At 34.2% G+C, this 26,192-nt stretch overlaps 1 protein-coding gene and 1 pseudogene across 1 annotated transcript; both read right to left on the bottom strand.

Annotated features, from left to right (window-relative positions):
* Positions 1-8,774: 8,774 nt before the first annotated feature.
* Positions 8,775-20,726, bottom strand: LOC109190930 (annotated as a pseudogene).
* Positions 20,727-22,267: 1,541 nt separating this feature from the next.
* On the bottom strand, positions 22,268-23,753 carry LOC109190953 (protein NRT1/ PTR FAMILY 1.2-like). The gene is made up of 2 exons (XM_019341548.1): positions 23,708-23,753; positions 22,268-22,995 (listed from the first exon to the last, which is right to left on the bottom strand). Exons 1-2 carry the CDS (start codon positions 23,731-23,733, stop codon positions 22,389-22,391), a joined length of 633 nt encoding a protein of 210 aa, XP_019197093.1. The 5' UTR covers positions 23,734-23,753; the 3' UTR covers positions 22,268-22,388.
* Positions 23,754-26,192: the final 2,439 nt, after the last annotated feature.

Here is a 26,192-nt window from a genome sequence, read left to right as displayed (position 1 = left end):
TTAGCCATCTTGATTGAGATGTGAATTGAATGGGATAAATCTCGTCTTGTGACCTTAACGGTCAAAAGAAAATAAGGAGGTAATCTGGCCTTCTGATGGTAGCGGTCAAAAGAAAATAAGGAGGTAAACTAGCCGAATTCGAACTCGTAATCCTAGCAAGCAAAAGACGCAAGGAGGTAAACCAGTTTAGGTTGTCTATAACGGGCCAGTTTAAACCAAGAGGATTGAAATTCGAATTCGTGATTTGGCTGAGGTGTGCACGGGGTAAATCTCGTCTTGTGACCATTGCGGTCAAAAGAAAATAATGAGATAAACTAGCCTAGTTTGCCATAACTAATCAGTTTAAACCAAGAGGGCTGGGATTCAAACTCATGATCTTTTGATTACAAATTTGTATCCTTAGCCATCTTGACTGGGGTGACAACTGACCAGCTCAAACTTGTTACCTTGTGATTAAAGTTTGTGTCCTTAACCTTGGCTAAGTTACCATATAGTGTTTCACTACTTTAGAAGAAATAATAGGTGTGAAAACCTTACCATAAGGCCAATGATAGATGCGATTCCTATCACTTGAAATCGGCCCATCAAAGAATCCGCCAAGATGGCTCCGGTTACAGGTACAATGAATGTAATTGCAGACCAAAAATAGATCAAATTAGAGCCAGAAACCATGTCCATGTGATATTCTCCCATCAAATATTTTATCATGTCTGCAGCTAATGAGCAAGTCGTCATACTCACAAATGCCATGGTTCCTATCCAAAACCCAAACAAACACCATAGTTAATTAGTCTCTATCCTATCAAATCTTGATAGATAAAAAATAATACACTTTTATAGTATAAATTGATCCGGTCGACTATGTTGGTACTGCATGTATGCATGTATTGCCCGGAGCCAACATCTTAGAGGTTTTTCAGAATTATTATCTTTATGAGGAGTTTTAATTAATTTCTCCAAGGTATGCTTGCATGATCACTCTTGGAATTTTTTTGCAACCAAAACACCACCGTAACTCTGAATGCTTTTTATCCCTATCTAAACTCTGATCTTTTTTTTCTTTTTTTTTTTTTTTTTTTTCTCAATATTTAATCTCTACAAATCTTATATCTAAATTCAACATATTACTACCAAGGACCTTGTAGAGTTGTAGTCCAATGACACCAAGTTGCTCTCGGCCTTATAAGGGAGGTTGTGGAATCGAGTCTCAACGAAGTCGATATTGACTTTATACTGCATTGTAGTAGAGTTAGTAGTATTCAAAAAAATTTAACATATTACTTTTTTCTTCATGTCTAAACTCTACAAACTTTTTCTCTCCCCTAAACATTACAAACTCTTTTTCCTCTAAATTCTATAGATTATTTTTTATTCATTATTGTTTATATCTTCCCAACAAAGTACACTAATATATAGGTAAAAGCATAGTTGAATATATTGTTTATATCTTCCCATCCTTAGTATTACTCCGTACTATTTTTCTTGTAATATTATATCATTTAGTGAAAAGTGATATTGCGTTTAAAATTATGGTACACTATATATATTTGTGGCAATCAAATTTGAACTAGTTAATTACAATACATTAATTTATATAATATCTATCAAAATATATGTTAAATCATAATTTTTTTTAAAGAAATTTAAAATATAAATAATACTCCGTAAGTATTAACAGAAATCAATGAAAGCAAGCCTACCATAGATAATTTTTCTAAAAAAATAAGTGTTTTAATTCGTACCCTAAAATTGATATTATTTTTAAACTTATAGAATACTCTATTTTTGTGGCAACCAAATTAAAAATGGTTTTTTTTTTTTTTTTTGTTTTCCAACTTGAATACATAAATTTATTTAAAATCTTTTAAAATATATGATATATTATAACAAATTTTCAAATAAAATTAAAACAATTAATGAGCATTAATATAAATCAATGATAGTTGTATGGTGTATTCAATTTAGAATTATAATGATTTTTGTAGATTTTTTAAATAAAAAAGTTTGTAAAAGTCAATAAATGATTATAAGCATTTGTGGTATAAAACTTTTATAGATTCATACAAAATTCTATAAAGAGTCTATGAAAAATCTTTAAAATCTATAAAATTCATCATTTTAAAATCTTTAAAAATTCACAAAAGTCATGATTGTATACACCCTAGTCAAGTTTATACAAAATAGAATGATTATGGATGATGTAATATAAGCCGAGTTTATATTGGCACAAGTGTCAAATAGGGTCATCTACTACTGCGAAGTGTTCAATTTTCACCACGAACTAAATTAAGTGTCAAATAGGTCCATTTACGAGTTAAATTTGTTCAATTGACTTTTTTTACAGATTAATAACAGGTTACCTATTTAATTATTAAAATAAATAAAACAAAATAAAATAAAATAAAAGAATACAGCCACCGGCTGTCCTCGCCGGACAGCCGGTGGCTGTAGTCTTTTTTTTAAAATAATTTTTAAATTATTTTGAATTTTTTTTAATAATTGAATTGGTAACCTGCAAAAAAAAAAAAAAAAATCAATTACCTACAAAAAAATAAAAATTAATTGAACAAATTTAGTAGGTAAGTGTGGTTAATTAGCTTTTAATTTAGTTCATGGTGGGAATTGAGCACTTGACAATAGTACATGAGCCTATTTGACACTTCTCCCTTTTATATTTGGTTGAATTTTGGGTAAATTTAATGATAACCAAAATTTTGATCAAATTAGCTAATAATTGAAAATTTTAGAATTTGAAAGCAGATCATTGAACTAAAACTAATTATTTAATATGGTTAATTGGTTAACTTAATTAATGGATGGATGCAAATCAATTCCTGGTAACATCAGTTAACCAAATCCAAATTAAATGAAAGTAAGAAGGTAGCAACTCTAACTTAAATGGGTTAAGGATGGATCGGTAGTGCTTTGATAATAATAAGTTAAACTATATACGAACATCTGGTCGGCTCGCGTAGTAAAAAATGGCGTCATTTCTTTTAGTAAAGAAACGGCGTCTCGTTAGAGTTAACGGAGCGTGCATGTTTGGTGTATTAATTATCAACTGAAACTGCAGTGTATCTAAACTGACATTGCCTCACATATTATTTTTATATTATCAAGTGAAACTGCAATTGAAATGAAATAAAATTGTAGTTGTGTTAAAATGAAACTGCAGTGTGTACAAAATGAAACTGAATAACAATTTCACATATTTGAGTATATATATTACCCAGCGAAACTGTAGTTATATCAAAATGATACTGTAATTGTGTTGAAATCAAATTGCAGTGTATATAAAATGAAACCGAATAACATTTTACATATTTGAGTGTATATTGTGCAATGAAGCTGTAGTTATATCGAAATGATCATGTAATTGTGTTTTAATGAAACTATAGTGTATATAAAATAAAATTAAATAACATTTTCACATATTTGTGTGATAAATATCGAATGAAACTGTAGTTATATCAAAATGAAACTGTAGTTATGTTGAACTGAAACTGCAGTGTATACAAAATGAACCTGATTTTTTTGCGGAACCGCGCGAAACAGATACCATTTTTTTTTATTAAACAAAACGACGTCGTTTGGCCATTTGGGAGCTCAGTGCATAATCAATTATGCACCGCAGTACACGATATAATTTGCCCTAGGTGATTAACACGCTTTTAAAATTCCTCACTTTAAGTGAGTGATATTTTCAGTATCAACGCTTTAACTCACTACTTGATTGCACAAAAAAAAAAAAAAAAAAAAAAAAAAAAAAAAGGGAAAAATGAAAATTCATTAGATACAACTTACGGTGTATTCTGTTTTCTGTTTTTTAATTTTTTAGTTTTCATTCTCTGTTTTTCATTCTCTGTTTTCTGTTTAGAAAACTTGTTTACTAACAAAAAATTGTTCTCTGTTTTTTATTTTCTAATTTTTTAGTTTTCACCTAAAATTTAGTTTAGATAATATTAATATTTTTTGAGCTAATATTTAAAATATTTTTTGGATATATTCATTTGAATGATCCATGAATATGAATATATAACTTTTACTTTGAATTCTAATATATGTGATATTTCAATATTCGTTATCTGGACCGAACTTGTATTATAATGTAACATAATTAAAAATATTCGAACTAATAATCTATTGAGTTTAATCAAAATCTAAAACATTATATAGAGTTTAATTCTTAATTTTGATGATGTAAATAATGTCTAACTTTAAAGTGTAAGCAAATAAATTATGTTTAAATAACTAAACTAAGTAGAAAAGATAGAAGATAGTGATAAGTAAAATAAGATGGTAATGAATGTAATCCTAGTAATGTGGTTATAGTGACATATAACTAAATAGATTATAGATGATTATGTTTTCCATTTCGAACACAGTTTTTAAGTGTGTTCGAGTTTTCTAGAAATTTTCAGAAATTATTTTTAGTTTTCAAAATAGAAAACTGTGTTAGTAAACATGTTTTCTGTTTTCTATTTTTCAGTTTTTGGAAATTTCCAAAAATTTCCAGTTAGTAAACGGCCCCTAGGAGTTTGTTGAACGGAAACCGATAAGAGTCAAATCCAGCACCAAGCGACTAGGGGGATTATTGGGCGGAGGCCGATAAAGATTGCTAGTGTTCCTCGAACGCCTAGGCATCCAGTTTATTTATTTATTTATTTATTAATATTTGTTTATAAATTTGATAATTATAAACTATTTAATACTTAAATATTAAATATTAACCTTAAAAAACAACTAGAATTTAAGTTGTATAAAAAATTAAAGATTTAAAGTCTTAGTGATTAGTGCAATAGTCAAAGCCAGCCAATCGCAATCGGCTAAGAGCGATCTTTTAGTCGAGCAAATCTAGATTACAGTTTGATCGAGTTCAAACCAGTCACAACTAGTTAGCCCGAGTGAAGGGCATGGGGAAGAGCGTTCCCACTTATGATCCGCACGACCAGTTGAGGTCCCCAGACCGTGAGTAAAATCCAATCTCTCGATTGGTAATACTTGGTCGCTAGACCACGTTAAAAGTCCAATCTCCCGATTGGTGCAAGTCGATCCCCAGATCGGTGTAATTTGATTTCTTTATCGCGCAAGAGTTTGATCTATTGATCGTGAGTAAATTCAATCCTGTAATTGGTAAAGTTAGATCTTTCAATCGCAAATAATCCGATCTTCAAGTCATAGCCAGCATCCTGATCGCCAGATTGGTAGAATCCAGTCTTTTGAGTTGTGCCACAAATTCGGCCGCTAGATTGGCAAAGTAGATCCCCAGATAGTAGTTAAGTTCGACCTCCTAGTCATAGTCAGCAGCCCGATCATTGGATCGGCAAAGTTCAATCTCGCAATTCGTGTTGTGTAACCGACCCCTAGGTTTGCCTGAAAGACTGTGTTTAGCGTTGTACTCTTTTTCCTTGGCTGAAATTTTTTCCCACTAAATTTTTTATTAGCCCGAAACACAAAATCAGTAGGAGTAGCTCAAGCCCAAATCGTGTGCACAGTCGGCCCATTCTTGTGGGCCCGGCAGTTGGAGGTGAACGGCCCAATCAAAAATCAGTTGATCTCCATGTCATATGTTGGTCTTGAACACAGCCCAGTAGCATCCACGAACTCAGTGTATCCAACAAGTGACACACGAAAGGAATAAAATTGCTTGGAGCATGCCAAGTCATCAATCCTGGTCAGCAAAGTCAACCAGTCAACACATCTTGGTCAAGCGGCCCCCAATAATTCCCAGGGGAAAAGACTAGCATGTGTAGAAATGGTTGAGAATTAGCCAAAATGTGTGCTGACTTTTTTTTTGACAGAAATATGCAAAACTCTATTGAGAGTTGCGTTTTTGAAGGTATTTAATCCGTATTTTTTTTTAAAATATGTAAAACGCAACTGGTAGTTGCGTTTTACGTATTGAATACGAAAAACGCATCTCCCAGTTGCGTTTTCACAATACGTATGGAATACGCTAAAACGCAATTGGGAGATGCGTTTTACGTATTATACTTGTAAATACGTAAAACGCAAGACCCAAATGCGTTTTCTTTACCGCCGTACGTCGCCGGAAAATTGTACAAAAACGCATTAACGAATTGCGTTTTTTGAATAATACGTAAAATGCTATTAGCACTTGCGTTTTACCGGGAGGTCCGGCGCCAGGTACTGTTCATCATCTAATCGGTGTTGGTTTTAATGGTGGTTCATTTTGAGTACTGTTCATCGTTTTGAGTTTTGTGTATCTCGCCGGTTCTTCTGGGCCCCACTGTGCAGCTGCTTGCGAATTAAATCAAGAAGTGAACTCAAAAGTGAATAGTGAAAACAGTACCATTATGTGTCGTATTTACAACTTGATTTCATTAGTGCACAGTGAGTTCTTGATTTCAAGAAGCAGCTGCACAGTGAGTTCACTTCTTGATTTCATTAGTGCAGCTTCTTCTCACTAATCAAGAACTGAGAAGAAGCATTTACAACTTGCGTTTAACCTATTCGAAGCAAAAACTCACTTGCGAATTGCGTTTTGTCCGGCCTTCAACTTCGCCGGCGACGGCGAGTACAAATAATTGACAAAAACGCAACTTGGTTTTGCGTTTTACGTATAATACGTAAAACGCAAAACAAAGTTGCGTTTTGTGGGATACGGTATTGCCGCAAAAACGCAAGAGCATATTGCGTTTTACGTATACAAATACGTAAACGCAACTGCCTCTTGCGTTTTCTTCAAATACAAGAAAAATACGAAATACATCAAAAACGCAACTACGAAAGGAGTTTTGCATATTTTTGTCTAAAAAAAAAATACGACACATTTTGGAAATTTTGCCTTGTTGACCGCATATTTTAGTCTTTTCCCCTAATTTCCATGCAGCGCAAGTGATGTCAAGACCTCAAAAATGCTCAAAGATGGGATCAGTCCCAGGCCAAGAAGATGCAGTCATGAGACTCTTCCACTTCAACCAGCTTTGAATTTTGAATCCTACTTCCCACAAGTAATTGATAATACCAAGGTGCAGTCTAGTGTACGTTCCATCAGATTTAGGAGAGAATTCGCACCCTAGCCCCAAGTAGTACCATGCAGTAGCAAATTATATACAATGCACGTAAAACAGCAAGATTCCACCACCAATGCACATTTCAAACACACCAATAGCATTAATTTCCAAAACAGTTTCATCAACACCATGGTGCCCCTTGTACTATCGGCATGCACGTTGTTGATGGTGCTATTAAGCCGCCGACACTTGCGCACCGAGAAAATGCACCTAACCACAACCCCGACAAGGAGGGCTAGGATACCTTGTTCACCGAAGGTACATCGGGGTATCAGATGCCGTTGTTTGCGGCTGTGTTGACCTACGGACTGACTACTATTTAGTCATAAAACTAATAATGTGTTTTGTATTTCTTGAATAATGATGCGAATAATACATGTCCAACTTATATACAATTTTTATTCGGTAATAGATGGTGGGTTAAAAAGATGATATATATATATATATATATATATATATATATATATATATGGAAGGCATCAGGTGCATTTGTTGCTTCCCGTGCGGATGTGCGGTGGATTAATGTGCGTGAGGTTTATACTTAATGTGCGTCATGTTAATATGCATGAGTTTTGTACTTAATGTGCCAGAGTATTGTGTTTAATGTGCGTGAGATTTGTGCTTAATGTGCGTGAGTATTTCAGAATTACGAGCTCAGAAGGAAGCAGAACAGAAACTTACGCACATTAACGCCCAAGCTTCTTGTTACTTCTTCCTTCAATTTGGTCATGAATTCTGGATTATCAGCTACCTTCAATGCAGTTGAATGTTTATATAAATGACGCACGCACAGTAAAATTTGCACAGCAGCAAAGTGTGGATTTCTGTTGTATTATTCCCATAATTCTTAACCACCATAGTTCGCCTCCGCATCATCATCATCAGGGAGGGGGCAAATGGCTACTGGGGATGTGGAAGAAGCTGACATTAATATTTTCTGCTGCATTTTACACATTCACGCACATTAAGTACAAATCTCAGGCACATTAAACACAACACTCACGCACATTGAGTACAAATCTCACGCACATTAATCCACCGCACATCCGCACGGGAAGCATTCAACTGCACGGGAACCTTTCACTATATATATATATATATATATATATATATATATATATATATATATATATATATAGTGTTATAATGGAGTTTCAATTATAATTTATTATTGTATTGAGCATAAGGTCATAGAAAATTAAAGTACTCGAGGGATTTGTTAGAATAATTGTTATTATTATTGATGTGGCTCATTAATTAATTATTTTAAGTTTTATATGATAAATATCTATTTAAATTTAATAATAATATAATTTTATTATTAGTCAATTAAGACATAAAATAGGAGTTTCAATTGCTCATCAGGTAACTTCCCAGGTTGATGGAACGTGAGAATAATTTTTAATTATTTTGAAATTCTGGTCCTCTCTCTGATTTTTTGAAACAAAACAAAACAAAAAAACGTACTCTCTCCATCAAAGTTCTTAGATTAAGGAAATGCTAAAGACCTAGAGGGAGGAATCAAGTTTCTAATTCAAGCAATTGCAGAGAAACTATGGAACCAAGTATGTTTGTTAAACACTAATTAAGGTACTTTGTGAAAATTGTATGTTCTGAAGATCTTGTGTACATAGGATTTATCTTTGAGGATTCCCATGCCAATGTTGTGGGAGAGAGTATTGTAGGTCATTTGCACATTGCAACAATATAATGCATATATACACAAACACATAGAAATTAAAGTTGTTCTTCAACCACAACCGCGGCGTCTATCACCTCATCTCTACAAGCTCCAAAAGCCTTACTAAAAACAAGAAATAACACAAAGTTAACCACACTTAATCCAGCAAGAACCCAGTAGTAGTAGTCATAATGGCCTTCATTTATGTTGCTTGCTATCCAGCTCTCTTGCCCGCCTCTTCCACTCAACTCATTGATGACGCTCATTACCATGCTGGCTAGCACACTTCCCACCGCCGCGCCCATGTCCGACAGATTGGACGCTATCCCCGACATGCTCTCCGGGAACTCCGAAACGTAGAACTCGATCTGCACGATTCCATTGATGGCGCCTCCGAAGCCCATCAACGCGTACTGCGGCGCCACCCACAGTACGGACATGTCGACGGCGGCGGCGCTGCCCTCCTTCGCCGCCGCGCGCCGCCTGATCCCTTCCACCGCCGCCACCGCTACCATTGACAGGAATGAGACCACGAGCCCGAATCCCATTCTTGATCTCGTGCTAAAATGGACGGGCTTTCCACTCATTCTTGACGCTGTTGGGATGATTATTCGGTCGTACGCGACGATCCAGATGATGACGCAAACAATGGCGAATATGCCCACCGAGCCGGCTGGGATTTCCAAGTTGGGTCCGATGTGGCGATCCATGGAGCTTGCTTGAAGCACGGAGAAAGAAGATTGGGTTGTGTTTATTGTCATTATCGCACCTGTCATCCATATTGGGATCACCCTTATCAACGCTTTCAGCTCCTCTACTTGATCCACCCTGCATAGCCTCCAAGGATCTACCGCTCGCCCATCCCCGGTGAAGTCTCGTTGAGGATCTTGTACAATGCAGGCCTTGTTAAGGAACCTGAAATCAACAATACACTACAGGTGTGTTAGATCAAGTTCTTACGACGGCACTAAGATGAGTTAATACTCAATTTAGTCCTTGACTATAAGAATTCTTTTTTAATTTTATCCTAAACGACTTTTCGTATTTAGTTAGAGTTTATTGCACTTTTGGTCTCACGACTATGGTGTCACTAACAATTTTGATTCACGACTTTTAAAATTTGTAGAATTGATCCACGACTATAACTTTCTTAGCAAATTTGGTTCGCGTTGCATTTTTCATTCAATTTTTGCCAGAAAATTTTACTCTTCATTTTAACATAGGTAATATTGTCTTTTCCGTCTCACAAACTAATGACATAAATAAATAAATAAATAATTTCACCCACCATACCACTGATTGTGTTTAATTATTTAATTATTTATTTATGTCATTAGTTTGTGAGATGGAAAGAAAATAGTACCCATGTTAAAATGGGGAGTAAAATTTTTCGACAAAAATTGAACGAAAAATGCACCGAAAGTACCAAATTTGCTAAGAAAGTCATAATCTTTGGACCAATTCTACAAATTTTAAAAGTCGTGGATCAAAGTTGTTAGTAACACCATAGTCGTGGGACCAAAAGTGTAAAAAAAAAAACTCTACTTAATTAAGTCATCAACTTAGATGGTTTTATCTAATTGAGTTATCCACGGATAGAATTACCCAACAATTCCTAGTGACTTGCCTGTAATATCACATATTAGATTAAGATTTTCACTATGCCAAAAGTTATAGCTTACAATGAAAGCAGAACTTTATTTTCTTAGACACCACTATCACAATTTTAAGAGGTCGGGTGTTGAACTTAGCCCTTCATAAACTTTCACCCAATATCTCTCTAGTCACCAATTACTGAATTTAGACATCTTTACGACCTCCCAACATGGTGGTTATTTGATAAATTGAAGATAGAAGACGCAGAAAATGGCCTGGGCTCTTCTAATTTTACCAAGAAATTCATTAAAGATTCACTTGCCTCAGTCTTTGGGTAGGGAGAATCGGCTTAGTGCCCAGTGAATGATAGGATATACTACTCTCATTTTGACCTGATGATGAAATCTTGAGATGCCTGTTTCTATAAGAGGCTACAATCACTTGAATCAGTCCGGTGATTAAGCTTTTCTTGGCCTTGGGTTTCACATAGAAAGGAGATCCAAGGAAGAAGGAGAGAGCGGCGAGGAAGGAGAGCACAACAAGAACGCCAAACCCTAATTCCCATCCCATGTTCTCTTGGATATAAACCAGACCAGTCATAGCAACAATGCTAGACAATGCAGCCACGACATAGTACCAGCTGAAGTAGCCCTCCATTAGGCCCACATCCTTAGTCTGTAAAGTCTTCAACTGGTCGGCACCAAATGCTAAGGATGTTTTCATCCCGGCCCACCCAACCGAGATGAGAACCAGACAAGTGCATAGGAGAAACAGTTGGAGAGTTGTGGCTTCGGATCTGCAAATGTTGTCCGTTGATTCACTGCAGGGAGATGGCCTTGCTTGTGGAATCACGGTTAATAGCCAAAGTAGCATCGTCCCCTTCAAAATTTTATAGCATTAAATCATTCAAATCAAAAATCATCATCAAAACCAACTTTAGTTGCATCAATATATCACAATTTTTTTTTTTTTTTTTTTTTTTTTTTTTTTTTTTTATGACGAGGGAAACCTCACAGTCCTTTCGGGTGTAGGTAAATCCCGCCTTAGGACTCTCGTTCGTAAATGACCACAATAAAATAAATCAGTCTAAGTTATCCATAGCTAACCAACTCATCAAACTAATGGGTAAGGATTCAAACTCGTGACCTTGTGGTTACAAGTGTGGATCTCTCACCATCTTAATTAGCTGGAGTTCATTTGAAACCATGATATTGTGTGTTAGGATCCACCAAAAGCTATAGCTAGCTAGTAGTCACCCTCTCATCACCTATTGGTCTTAACTACACAGTTTTTGTGACCTGTGAGTCTGTGACCTGACTTTAATACTACTTATTAGGTTCAATTTTATTTTTTTTATACTGTCATCACATTTTCAAAAGGCAAGGTATTGGACTTGACCCTTTACCAACCTCTGTCCAACAATTCCTGATCACCAATTGCTCGATTTGCTCATTTATGGGCTTCCACCAAGCATTGCAACCAACTGGCAAATTATGTTGTGCATCCGTATGCACCCTGCATGGTGCATACGGATGCAAAAACGACGTCGTTTTGCATAAAACGCGCGCCCTACTTAAAAAAAAAAAAAATCAGTTTCGATTCCCAGCAACAACATTATGTTATTCATTTTTAATTCATTCATTTTGAATTTTTTAGTTATGAAATTATGGAAGTGTAGTTATGCAATTCTGGAAGTGTAGTTATGTAATTCTAGAAGTGTAGTTATGAAGTTATGGATGTGTAGTTATGCAATTCTGGATTTATAGTTATGCAATTCTGGAAGTGTAGTTATGCAATTCTGGATGTGTAGTTATGCAATTTTGGAAGTGTAGTTATGCAATTCTGGAAGTATACTTATGAAATTATGGATGTGTAGTTATGAAATTCTGATTTTTTTTTTTTTTTTTTTTTTTTTTTTTTTAAGTTAGACCCCAAAACGACGTCGTTTTTGCATCCGTATGCACCACACATGGTGCATACGGATGCACAGCATAAGGCTCCCAACCAACTATATATAAATTGAACTTCCAGATATATGTAAGTTTGAGAAGAAACTATTACGTACCAGGAAGCTAAGAACAGAACCAAATCCAATCATTTGAAACCGACCCACAGAAGAATCTGCCATTAAAGCTCCGATTACAGGTGCAAAATTTGTCACGGCAGACCAAAAATAGATCAAATTCGAACCAAAAGCCATATCCATATGATACTCTCTCATCAAATACACAATCATGTCAGCCCCTACGGCGCTTGACGCCATACTCATAAATGCCAAATTTCCTATCCAAAAACAAAACAACAATAAAATCACAAAGTCCCAAGAACAGATAACGTTTGACCTTAAACATCAGTTTTAATTTGCATGCTTTTCCAAACACTACTGTTGAATTTAGAGACAGTAACAATAATGGGTTACGTTACAAAATGGGAAAGTTTAAGAAGAAATGGTTTTAAGAAAACATTTACATACCGATGATGAAAGGCAAGGTAGTGAAGCTACCCTTTGAAGAATGAGAAATTCGCAAGAGAGGCAATTGCACTTCCGCCATTCTCCAATCCCTGGCCTTTATCATCTGAAGAACTTTCCAATGTTAGTGGAAAGCCTTCAGATGTAAGTTCAGATCCTTAATCACCACGAATTCTTCAGTTCCGGCCTGTATGTATACGCTCTTTACGTACTGAGAAAACAGCCTTTTGATTACACGGGTGCTCGGAGAAGATGATGAAATGCCTAAATGCTATATGTTTTAAATGTCGAATGACGGGTAGCGGGAGAGGGAAAGTGAAAACGGTTGGAAAATAACAACCTTTTATTGTTTTTTTTTTTTTTTTTGGAAAATACAACCTTTTATTGTTGATTCAAATATATTGTCTATAACTTTGAGGATGTGATTAAGTGTGAGGGACTCATTTATCTTTAAACAAATGTCAAGGGTTCGATCCTTAGCCAATGTGTTCGACCGTGAAAACCCTAAACTATACCAAAAAAAAAAATATTTTCTATTATAATTTTTTATTTTTTATTTTTATTTTTAACTATTTTTAATTACCATTTGAAAAGCCTCCACCTGAAAGTGCTTGTTGGGTAAAACTCACCTTGCTATCAAAGGTTCACAATAGGATAAGCTAACATAAGTTATTGACCACTTTAAATCAAGAAAGTCAATAAGTAACTCCCACAATTAAAAAATCAAGCTTAAAATTATATAATTATCAAGTCAATTTTACCAACTAATATTTTGAAGTTGCCCCTAGTATATTTTTGTAAGACTAGGTTTGGTCGGCCAACTCACAATGTACACTACCTAATGAATAAAAAGATTTTATTAGAAGATTAAATCAAAATGAGGAAATTAATATTATTCATAAATGTTTCATGTGTTACATGTCACTTTATTTTTATTTTATTTTTATTTTTATTTTTTTATTCTAAATCTTTTTTTTTTTTTTTTATCATTCTAGATATCTAACGATATCGATCCAGTATGTTATATATCTAGGGAAAATAACACCTTTTTTTTCCTTGAGTTATATGTTTATAGCATTTTTTCTCCCGCATTCATGTATCCACATTTGTCCCTTAAGTTATGTTAAAAGTGACGATTTTTTTCTTTTATGTTAGATGGACATTTTTATCCTTAAAAATAAGTATTTCATTTATTTTTCTTCTCCAAAAAATTATTGGTTATTTGTATGAATAACCACGGTTCAGTTAGAACCTAACCAGACACTGTAACAATCGAACCGAAATAGTAGGAACGAATTTGGTTACGAATTGGAACCGAAATAAAATAAAATAAAATAATTGTTGAATTTAGACTATTTTAAAAATAAGAATTGAAATAGAATTTACAAAAATAAATAAATAATTAAATTTAGAATCTGAGGTTCAAAATTAAAACTGGAACAAAACCAAACTGGTTTATCATTTACCAATAGTGTTTGATCATTTTCACATGCATTTATTCTAATTCCACATATAAGTAGATAGGACTGGGATTTGATTTCGATTCACAATTATGGGAAATGATAAATCAGAACGAGAACCTTAGCTTTTAGGAAGGTTCTAGTTTTAGTTTGAACCACCAGTTCAAAATTCATTTATTCATTTATTTATTTTTGTAAATTCTATTTCTTATTTTTAAAATAGTCTAAATTTAACAATTATTTTACTTTTTGGGGTTCTGAATCGTAACCAGAACTGTCCCTACTATTTTGGTTTGGTTGCTACAGTGTACGGTTAGGTTTGAACCAAACCGCGATCATCCATACATATAAGCAATAATTTGTTAGGGAAGAAAAATAAATGAAATACTTATTTTTAAGAGTAAAAATGTCCATTTAACATAAAGGGAAAAAAACTGTCACTTTTAACATAACTTAGGAGGCAAATGTGGATACGTGAATAACTCAGGAGAGAAAAGTGCTATAAGCATATAACTCATGGAGAAAAAATGTCATATTCCTTATTTATCTATTATTGTATAGTGTATCGATTACTTTCTAATACATATATTCTAAGTATCTCTTTCTTCATAGATTTTTTATAGCCAATTATGTGCAGTATGACTTATCTATTAGTATTATATATTAGGGGGGCGATCTCGTGCGAATGGTCGCCCAGGAGAAAATTACGAACTAACCAGCGCGCGTCACGTGTCCTGTGGTACATGTAAATGTGTTATATGTGCAAGTAGTTGGTGCACCTATGCAAGTAAAAAGTGCAGGTAAAATCACTTACCGTTGCACCTACTTTCACCTATAATGCATGTAATTTTGCCTTATTAACATTCATTGATTGGGTGCACTTATTTTCACCTACAAGTGCATGTAATTTTACCTTGTTAACATTCATTGATCGGGTGCACCTACTTTCACCTGCAAGTGCACTTACTTTCACCTTGCACCTACTTATAACTATAGGTACACCTAGATCTGGATACATGACGCGGCTAGTTAGTTTACAGTTCTCTCTTGGACGCGCGATTCGCACCTGATGAACGCTCTCCTTATAGATTAAGTAGAATTTGTAAAAGATTTTTAATAAAGATTACAACTGAGTTTAGTTAAATTAATAGTTTATAAGAGCCGTATGAATTATTCTCCATCCCTAATGTCAACTATCCACCGTGGTTGTGGAATCATGAACGTGCTTAAGAGAAGATCGATCTCCAAATGATATTCTTAAATTGTTTAATAAAGTTCTTCAAATGATTCTTGATTAAATTTAATAATTAATAATATTCAGATCGAAGAGTGTTGAAGCTAAGTATGATATTTGAGAAGCAATGATGCGAATCTCTTGTTGTCATTAGGAATGTCAATCTTATTCCAAAACTAATGACCTGATATATTTTAGTTCAATAAAAAAATAAGTCTAAAATCAATAAGTATGTCGTTGGCCTGAACAGATTAGTCCAAATTTAGTGAACGAGTTCGATAGTTCAAGCATTTTAAGGCGCTATTTTTGTTACAGCTAGTGATGTAGAACAAGATATATATAGAGTTTATATGTTATATTTTAAAAATATTTAAATATAACATACAACGTCGGTTTTTAGTACAAAATCGACGTCGAATGTTGAATTTTAAAAATTAAAAAAAATGTCGTCGATTTTACTTAAAAATCGATGTCGTATGTTGTATTTAATTTTTTTTTTTAAAATAAACGACATCAGATTTTATATATATATATAAAATTGTCGTCATTTATTTTAAATTTAATATACGACGTCGATTTTGTTATAAAACCGACGTCATGTCGTATATATTTTTTTTAAAATTATTAATTTTATTTTATGATTTCCAACCAAAACTTATACAATTTTACCATTCACATCAATTTTCAAAACCTGTGCAATTTGACATTCATAATCTCACAATTGATCAAACTAATAAATTTCTCAATTAATCAAACTAATAAATATCATAATTAACCAAGCTAATAAATTTTAGAATTGATAGTAATTAATAATAATAATTTGAAACTTAAATTATCAACATCAACTAAAGAAGCATTTTATTAACCCATTTATCAATAAGCAACTGTTGAAGAATATTCGCAATATCAACGCGCGGGTAGGAAATCTTTTAAGAAGCACGGACACAACGAGTGTATGGTAGAAGGGAAATTTGTGCCGTGTTATAATAACACTACCTTAAAAGTGTTATTTGCCTGGTGGTAGTGCAGTCAGAACCTTGGCACGCTTTCGACATGCTACACAAACCAACTACGCTTAGTCAACACCAACTATAGCGTAGGTGAACCTGACTTTGCTCAGACTATAACTCGAAGGGAGAAAAGAAGTGATTGAATGTGTGTTTTAATGAACAAGGGAAGGGCTCCATATATACTAACATAGGCTTCACTTCTCAGCCATCCAAATCCAAAAACAGTGCTGGACCACTCATTCTTAATGAATGAGATTCACTCATTTGAGTGAAAAACTAGAAACCACACAATATTAAAAATAATTGGACAAAGTATGTTGCGTAGCTTTGGACCAACTCATGAATTTTCCAACAATTGCCAACAAATTCTTGAGGGTTGGCAAGAAAACTTGTCTACGCTGTTTACAAGAAATGACGATCTCCATATATTCAAAGTAGAAAGCTTAGTAAGGATAAAGTCTGAGCAATACAAACAAGTTGATCTTAATGTCAGTGTTTGAGAACTTGAACTGACACGTAGTGACATTGAGTAATTTCTTCCCGAGAGTGATATGAATCTTGAACTCACTGGTTAGATAAATTTTGAACTCTAATGCACACACCAACTCTAAGTAGCAGGTTCTACGAAAGTCAAACTCTTTGACTTCTTATGAATACCCTTAGTATTCAAGTCTGTTATGTCTATCTTAATATAGACCTCCACCCTGTCAAAGTCTATCTCACTATAGACTTTTAACCCTGACAAGTCTTATTGCATTATAGATTTTTATGTCTTTTCAAGTCCATCTCAATATAGACTTTTAACTCTAACAAGTCTATCTCAGTATAGACCACCTTTAAAGGCTTATAGAGTAGTTAAAGACATAAATCAGTTATAAGTCTTTTCTTTCTATCATGGGCACTGTTCTTTGCAATGCAAATGACAGTTTGTGAATCACAATGTATATGTAGTGAAGGTGTTAACTAGACACCCCCACAACTCCACGTTTATCAACATATTTCTTAGCCACTCAGCTTATTGGAATATCCCCATTATCTTTCATAAGAGGCAGTTAACCATTTTTCACTCAAGTCAAGGGTCTCGTTAGGTCTATCTCTAAATAGACCACCCCAATTGAGTATAAATCATTAAGAGACTTTTGTACTCAAGCATTATGCGGTGAATTCGTTAAGTCCATCTCAATAGGACCACCCATCTCATAGGGTTATAAATTCATTAAGCGTTTTAGCTCAACCTCACAAGTACACACATTATAGGAATGATCGCGATCGACCGATTAGTGTACTACTTTGTGATTCTTTTCATAGCTTCGTTTGACCACAAAAGTGAGATCCACCACGAATTCATCACCTCATGGGCTTTAAGTCATTCCATCAATAATTCAATGACTAACCCCCACACATTCAAACAAGTTTGAAGGAAGTAGATGTTTGAGGGGAAGTGAGCGCTGACCTTAATGTCAATGGTTTAGACCTTAAACTGACACGTAGTGCCTTGAGTAACTTTCTCCTTAGTAGTGAATTGAATCTTGAACTAGCCAAGGAGAGGTAGTTTTGAACTCATGTGCACACATCAGCACCCATTATGCAGGTTCTTCTTGTGACACACCCGTCTCATTGTGTGTTATTTTTTTTATTTTTTATTTTTTATTTTTTTATTTTTTTTTTACAGTTTTACGCTCGAATCATAGGGAGTTTGTGCAGGAGTCACTTCGAAGCTATTAAACTTCCTTAATAGCTTCTCTGTATAGTGACCTTGTAGATGATAGCTTGTAGCCATTCTTGAATTTTATGACTTTTACTCCAAGTATCACATCGGCCTCCCTAGATCCTTCATGTCAAACTTATCACATAGTGACTGTTTAGTCTCTTTTATAGCATCTATATTGTGGCTAAATATTAGCATGTCATCCACATAGATGCATATAAGCACAACACTTGAGTCTACCTTTTTTGAGTATAGACACGCATATGATCTGTTTAGCGTGTAGCCCAGATCCATAAGTGTCTTATGAAACTTCTCATACCACTGTTTGCGGGCTTCAGATTTGCTTTGTAAAACATTACAGCAGCTTCGTACTTTAGCTAACACATACTCAATAGTTGAATATATTTCAACAAACTTGGTTATCTCAACTCATCATAATTACCCTTTAAACAGGAATTATAGGTCTTTCAAAATGACTCAACCAAGAATTTAAATAATATGTATAAATGCTCATTGTTAGTAAGCCACATAGATTATGTTGTCTGCATGCTGCTTCAAGTTGGACAACATAATCACAAATTTCACATAATATTCTTAATCTCATATGCAATGAATATGTTCAAATTGACATTTATTAGGGAATATATTTCAACAAGGTGAATTCAACGAGTATAACTTTAACACCCAAAGTTATTCCACCTATACAACGTTTCTTTCACTTGAGCAAAAAAAAGAAAAACAAAACTCATATTAAGCATTCATATGATGCAGATCAACATTACTATTGCAGTACTTCAACAATTTCTATTGCAAGGCTTTGATTGTTTAACAACATATAAAAGTCAACCTCATTTCATGTGAAGATCAAGTGACACTCTAACAGCCTGCATGATTAACACCCTACTTCTTAAAAACTGGCAAGTCGAGTGGTGAAACCGAAGTTTTCTTAAGAACCATCTTCCTAGACAGAGTATTTAAGAATGATGACTGTTCCATGCTACCACCATAAATGTTAGTAAAGCCTTTGAAATCAAACTCAGTACACAATTCAAATATTGAAGATTATGTGATTGTAAAATATATATGTATCTCATCAAATAGTGTAATAGTTTGTAACATATCCACAATAATAACACATAATGTTATAAATTGACATGTGCATAAGTACACAATTTATAAGCTTTAATTTATATCAGATTGATGATTTAATCACTTAGTAGTAGTGTAAAATCAACACTTCTAATACAACAAAATCATAAAGCTCATACATGTGAATAATAACAATTCACTTAGTTTTTTTGTGTACACCGCTGTTAATTTTCTCTATAATATTCAAAGCACTCACCATACAAAATATGAAATGGTGATTTCTAAAATGCTTGTCACAATATATATTTCACGTTTCACATGCTCTAAAAAAATAATAATCAATTGGATGCAAAGATATAGGCAAACCATATTCTAAATTATGTCATTATGATAGTTTTCAGAGAATATGGTCAATGCCCAATAATATATGACAACTAATGCTCAAAATAATCATTTGCATATGATAGTAGCCTATAATCATATAAATATACATGTGCCATATTAGAATATGAGGAGACAAACCTCATCGGAGTATGGTCAAAGCTTCGATATGAACCCAATAATTATTCCAGTTGTACTCCCTTGGTTAAAGGTTACACATAAGTCGAAGCAGTGTGCTTCACTAGTATTGTTCTGTATGAAGCTGCTGCCTTCCACTGCTAATCTCTGTTGTTGCTACACCATCATGTCGCCAAAAAATTATTATAATATGCGCCATGATTCGAGTAGTTGATTGTTGCTATAAGTAACGCTTTTAACTGTTGGAGAATATTCGCAACGTCAACGTGCGGGCGGGAAACCTTTTAAGAAGCACGGACACAACGGGTGTATGGTAGAAGGGAAATCTGTGACGTGTTATAATAACACTACCTTAAAAGCGTTATTTTCCCGGTGCCGGTGCAGTCAGAACTCTGGCACGCTTTCGACAGGCTACACAGACCAACTACGCTTAGTTAACACCAACTATAGCGTAGGTGAACCTGACTTTGCTCAGACTATAACTCGAAGGGAGAAAAGAAGTGATTGGAGGTGTGTTTTAATGAACAAGGGAAGGGCCCCTTATATACTAACATAGGCTTCACTTCTCAGCCATCCAAATCCAAAAACAGTGCTGGACCACTCTTTCTTAACGAATGAGATTCACTCATTTGAGTGAAAAACTAGCAACCACACAATATTAAAAATAATTGGACAAAGTATGTTGCGTAGCTTTGGACCAACTCATGAATTTTCCAACAGCAACGTCTCTAACTTCATCAATCTCTTGTTGATTGTAGGACAATATTCCTTGTCTCTCCAAACTCTACAAAGTTGAAAAGAGATAAATAATCAATAAGCTAGTATTTTCAAAAATTGAAGAAAAAATATATTTTATTAAGTTACTTGCCTTATTCATTCCTTTGTATGCATGACTGGAAACAATTTCTAACATGAATTTCATCGCATAATAGCCGCATTCGGTAGTTCAATTCCTCTTTGTATGGCACACTACATTTGAATTACAGTACAATAAGATTTTTTTTTTTTAAAAAAGAATAAGATATATGTAGTTTTACAAAGTGTTTGAAGTACTTACCAAATATGTAGTCCATTTTGGTGGACGACTTTGTTTCCTTCCACTTAATATGCTTGTTGCATTGACACACCTATTAATATAAGACATAAAATATATGTAAGTACTTGACACCACTATATCAATAATTACTATTAATTAAATGATTCATAAAAAGTAGACTAGAAGAGCATTTAATTAACAAATTAAATGATTCTTAAAAGTAGACTAAAAAATATTTAATTTATCTTGAGAAGGAATGAAAGAGATAAAATGAACAAGTGAAGATAAGGAAAATGGTTGTTAATGAGATTTGAACCTATGAGAGTCTATGACCATATCTTTGAACTATTTGGAGATAGCAATTAAGCCATCAAACTCGACTAAGCTCCAAACAAATCCATGAACTTGGAAAAAAAGTGCAATTAGCATTTTTAACAGGTTACTAACAAAAACAGTTTTTGTTGATTAGGATGTCATGTGTATTTATTATTATTATTATTATTATTATTATTATTATTATTATTATCCCACGAAGCATTTAATCCTAAAAAAAAAAATTAAAAAAAACCTAAAATATTTGACCCTCTTAACCAATAGTAAAAAAAAAAAAACAAATTATTATCCTACAAAGCATTATCTTGACATGGTGCGATTCCGGCGCTGTGCATACGCTCACAAAACTGTGATGTTGTAAATCTCTAATTTTGTTTTTCTAATGCTTTTTTGTTCAATAATAAATAGAACTTCGTTTTTTTGACTCTTGGGTCAATAGGGTTTTTTTGACTCTTGGTCGAGAGGGACAAATATCATAGGTTTTTTTTTTTTTTTTTTTTTTTTTTTTTGGGTAAGATTAGATGATTTGTAGGATAATAATAATAATAATAATAATAATAATAATAATAATAATAATAATAATAATAATAATAATAATAATAATAATAATGTAAAATAAAAATGCACATGACATCTTAATCAACAAAAATTTGTTGAGTACTTTAAACAAAATTTTATATAACATTTAATAATATATATATATATATATATATATATATATATATATATATATATATATATATATAAGGGTTGGGGTGGGGGAGTAGAGACAGCTGCCTCCATTGCCTCATAGTAGTTCTGTCCATGTCAACAAAATTATCTGCTTATATGAAGTCAGGTTTCAGTATACAATTATTCAGTATCGATTATTTATGTCTAATGTATATACCATATGCATGTTAAGACCATGCATCATATATATGTTCCTAGTTGACTTGTTTTAGCGACTCTGTTCTTTTTCAATCCTCCTCCATGGCCACTGGTTTCTCGTCTTTAGAAGGACCATAAGACCTGCTACAAATGAGGAACAGGAGAAAGTTAACCATGGCTTAACCCAGCAAGAACCCAGTAGAAGTAATCATAGTGACCCCTCGTTTATATCGCTTGTTATCCAACTCCCATTTCCTCTACTTCTGCTCAATTCGCTGATGCTGCTCATCAGCAAACTCGCTAGCAAGCTCGCGAGGGAATAGCCAAGCGCGTAAAGACTGGAAGCTATAGTCGACATGCTTCGGGGAAATTCAGAAATGAAGAACTGGTTTTGCGCCACAGCATTGGATCCCACTGCGATTCCTTGAGCGCATACTGCGGTACTATCCATAGTATTGACATTTTACTATCTCCGAGGTTGTCTGATGAGTGTTCCTGTTTGATTGCAAGGCTTCGTCGGATGCTCTCGACTTTGCCCACCATGACTGCATACCAGAAGGACATAAAGATCCCAAATCCCATTCTTGATTTGGTGCCAAAATGGACTGTGTTTCCTCTAATTCTTGATGCTACAGGCAGGAGTAGTCTGTCGTATAATACTATCCAGATAAAGGAGAACCCAACTCCAAATAAGCCTACTGAGCCTGCTGGGATTTCAAAGTTGGAACTGAAGATATGGCGATCCAGTGTGGTTGCTTGGAGGACTGCAAAAGAAGATTGACAGAAATCCACAGACATTATCACACCTGTGAACCATATTGGGATAACCCTCAGTATTGCCTTTAGCTCCTCTACTTGATCCACAGTGCAAAGCCTCCAGGGATCTATTGCTGTTCCATCTGAGTTCAAGTCTTGTTGGGGATCTTGTATGATGCAAGCCTTATTCAGAAACCTAAATAAAAATAAAAATTTGTATATAATGCTGTTTGTTTTGTTAGGATCTAGACGCAACTTTCTTTTCGTATACTGCCATACATTTTCGATAAGGTGTTCGATTTGGCCCTTATCGACCTCCACCATCAATTCCCTCCCAGCATGAGACAGAACTTGACTCTAATATCATTTGTTAGCTAGTAGCACTAGCACAACTTTATTTCTTTATATTGCCACACATTTTTGAGAGCCAAGGTACTCAACTTGGTCTTTTACTAGCCTCAACCCAACAGTTTCTCTAGTCACATGATGCTGGACTTGGCCCTTTACTAGCTTCTGCCCAACAATCCCTCAATAGCGGCCAATTATTGTGTGGACCATGGTCCACACAGTGCTGTGTACCGTGACCATATATAACAAAAAATACATTTTTAAAATATTAAAAGTACATTATTTGTGTACTGAATGTACACTATACAATATAATGTATATTCAGTACACAAATAATGTACATTTTTAATATACTAAAAGTACATTATTTTTGTACTGAATCTACATTATTTTACGGTATACAAAATATAGTCCATACAGCTTGTGTGGACCATAAATAATGATTGTTCTATAGTCACATGGTGCTGGGCTTGACCCTTATTGACCTCCGCCCAACATGTATGAATTGAGATACAAGAAAGAAATTTAATCAGTAAATTCAATATAATGATTTACCGTACCTGAGTCTTTCACTTGGGTGATCCATGGTAGTGGAACTGTTGTGATGGTAACTATTTGAGTATTTCCTGAAGAAAATTTGAGGTGTCTGTTTGTGCAAGAGGCTACAATCACTTTAAGCAACCCAGGGATTAAGCTTCTTTTGGCATTTTGTTTCACATAGAAGGGAGAACCCAGAAAGAAAGAGAGAGCTGCAAAGAGCATGAACACAACAAGAATGCCATAGCCTATTTTCCACCCAGCATTCTCCTGGATATAAACCAGACAGGTCAGAGCAACTACTTCACACAAAGCAAACATGGCATAGTACAGCTGAAATAGCTCTCCATTGCACCACCATTCTTCTGGATTTGCTTCAACTGATCCGCTCCGAACGACAACAAACAGGAAAATACTCCACCAGATCCAAATGACAACAGAACCAAAGAGGTACACAAAAGAAGGAGTTGGAAAGTTGTGGCAGAGCTGCAGGAGTCGCTGCATGGGCCAGGTTTTGCATGCGGGATCACAGTTGGTAACCAAAGAAGAACCATTCCCTTCAATACATCCCAAACAATTATATATGTAATAATCTCAAACATTCATATTTACTGTTTTAGTGTTTCACTTTTGGGGTCAACCAGTCTAGGTTGTCAAGTGGCTAGTTTAAATTAAGAGGGTTGGAATTCGAACTTGTGATCGTAGCAAGCAAAAGACCAAGGAGATAAACCAGTTTAAGTTGTTCATAACTGGCCAGTTTAAACTAAGAGGGTTGGGATTCGAACTCGGAATTTTGTAATTACAAGTTTGTATCCTTAGCCATCTGATTGAGATGTGAATTGAATGGGATAAATCTCGTCTTGTGACCTTAACGGTCAAAAGAAAATAAGGAGGTAATCTGGCCTTCTGATGGTAGCGGTCAAAAAAAATAAGGAGGTAAACTAGCCGAATTCGAACTCGTAATCCTAGCAAGCAAAAGACGCAAGGAGGTAAACCAGTTTAGGTTGTCTATAACGGGCCAGTTTAAACCAAGAGGATTGAAATTCGAATTCGTGATTTGGCTGAGGTGTGCACGGGGTAAATCTCGTCTTGTGACCATTGCGGTCAAAAGAAAATAATGAGATAAACTAGCCTAGTTTGCCATAACTAATCAGTTTAAACCAAGAGGGCTGGGATTCAAACTCATGATCTTTTGATTACAAATTTGTATCCTTAGCCATCTTGACTGGGGTGACAACTGACCAGCTCAAACTTGTTACCTTGTGATTAAAGTTTGTGTCCTTAACCTTGGCTAAGTTACCATATAGTGTTTCACTACTTTAGAAGAAATAATAGGTGTGAAAACCTTACCATAAGGCCAATGATAGATGCGATTCCTATCACTTGAAATCGGCCCATCAAAGAATCCGCCAAGATGGCTCCGGTTACAGGTACAATGAATGTAATTGCAGACCAAAAATAGATCAAATTTAGAGCCAGAAACCATGTCCATGTGATATTCTCCCATCAAATATTTTATCATGTCTGCAGCTAATGAGCAAGTCGTCATACTCACAAATGCCATGGTTCCTATCCAAAACCCAAACAAACACCATAGTTAATTAGTCTCTATCCTATCAAATCTTGATAGATAAAAAATAATACACTTTATAGTATAAATTATCCGGTCGACTATGTTGGTACTGCATGTATGCATGTATTGCCGGAGCCAACATCTTAGAGGTTTTTCAGAATTATTATCTTTATGAGGAGTTTTAATTAATTTCTCCAAGGTATGCTTGCATGATCACTCTTGGAATTTTTTGCAACCAAAACACCACCGTAACTCTGAATGCTTTTTATCCCTATCTAAACTCTGATCTTTTTTTTTTTTTTTTTTTTTTTTTCTCAATATTTAATCTCTACAAATCTTATATCTAAATTCAACATATTACTACCAAGGACCTTGTAGAGTTGTAGTCCAATGACACCAAGTTGCTCTCGGCCTTATAAGGGAGGTTGTGGAATCGAGTCTCAACGAAGTCGATATTGACTTTATACTGCATTGTAGTAGAGTTAGTAGTATTCAAAAAAATTTAACATATTACTTTTTTCTTCATGTCTAAACTCTACAAACTTTTTCTCTCCCCTAAACATTACAAACTCTTTTTCCTCTAAATTCTATAGATTATTTTTTATTCATTATTGTTTATATCTTCCCAACAAAGTACACTAATATATAGGTAAAAGCATAGTTGAATATATTGTTTATATCTTCCCATCCTTAGTATTACTCCGTACTATTTTTCTTGTAATATTATATCATTTAGTGAAAAGTGATATTGCGTTTAAAATTATGGTACACTATATATATTTGTGGCAATCAAATTTGAACTAGTTAATTACAATACATTAATTTATATAATATCTATCAAAATATATGTTAAATCATAATTTTTTTTAAAGAAATTTAAAATATAAATAATACTCCGTAAGTATTAACAGAAATCAATGAAAGCAAGCCTACAT

The sequence above is a fragment of the Ipomoea nil genome, unplaced genomic scaffold, assembly GCF_001879475.1.
Source record: "Ipomoea nil cultivar Tokyo-kokei standard unplaced genomic scaffold, Asagao_1.1 scaffold1596, whole genome shotgun sequence".
Lineage (NCBI taxonomy): Eukaryota > Viridiplantae > Streptophyta > Magnoliopsida > Solanales > Convolvulaceae > Ipomoea > Ipomoea nil.
The sequence above is the reverse complement of the archived record's forward strand: the minus strand, read 5'-3'. Positions and strand labels throughout refer to the sequence as shown.

What these genes read in the sequence shown, in the direction of transcription:
- LOC109190953 (XM_019341548.1), bottom strand. Translation starts at nt 23,733, where the DNA reads ATGGATCACCCAAGTGAAAGACTCAG. An exon ending in CACCCAAGTGAAAGACTCAG is followed by an intron (nt 22,996 to 23,707) that starts GTACGGTAAATC and finishes ATTTTTATTTAG; the next exon opens with GTTTCTGAATAAGGCTTGCA.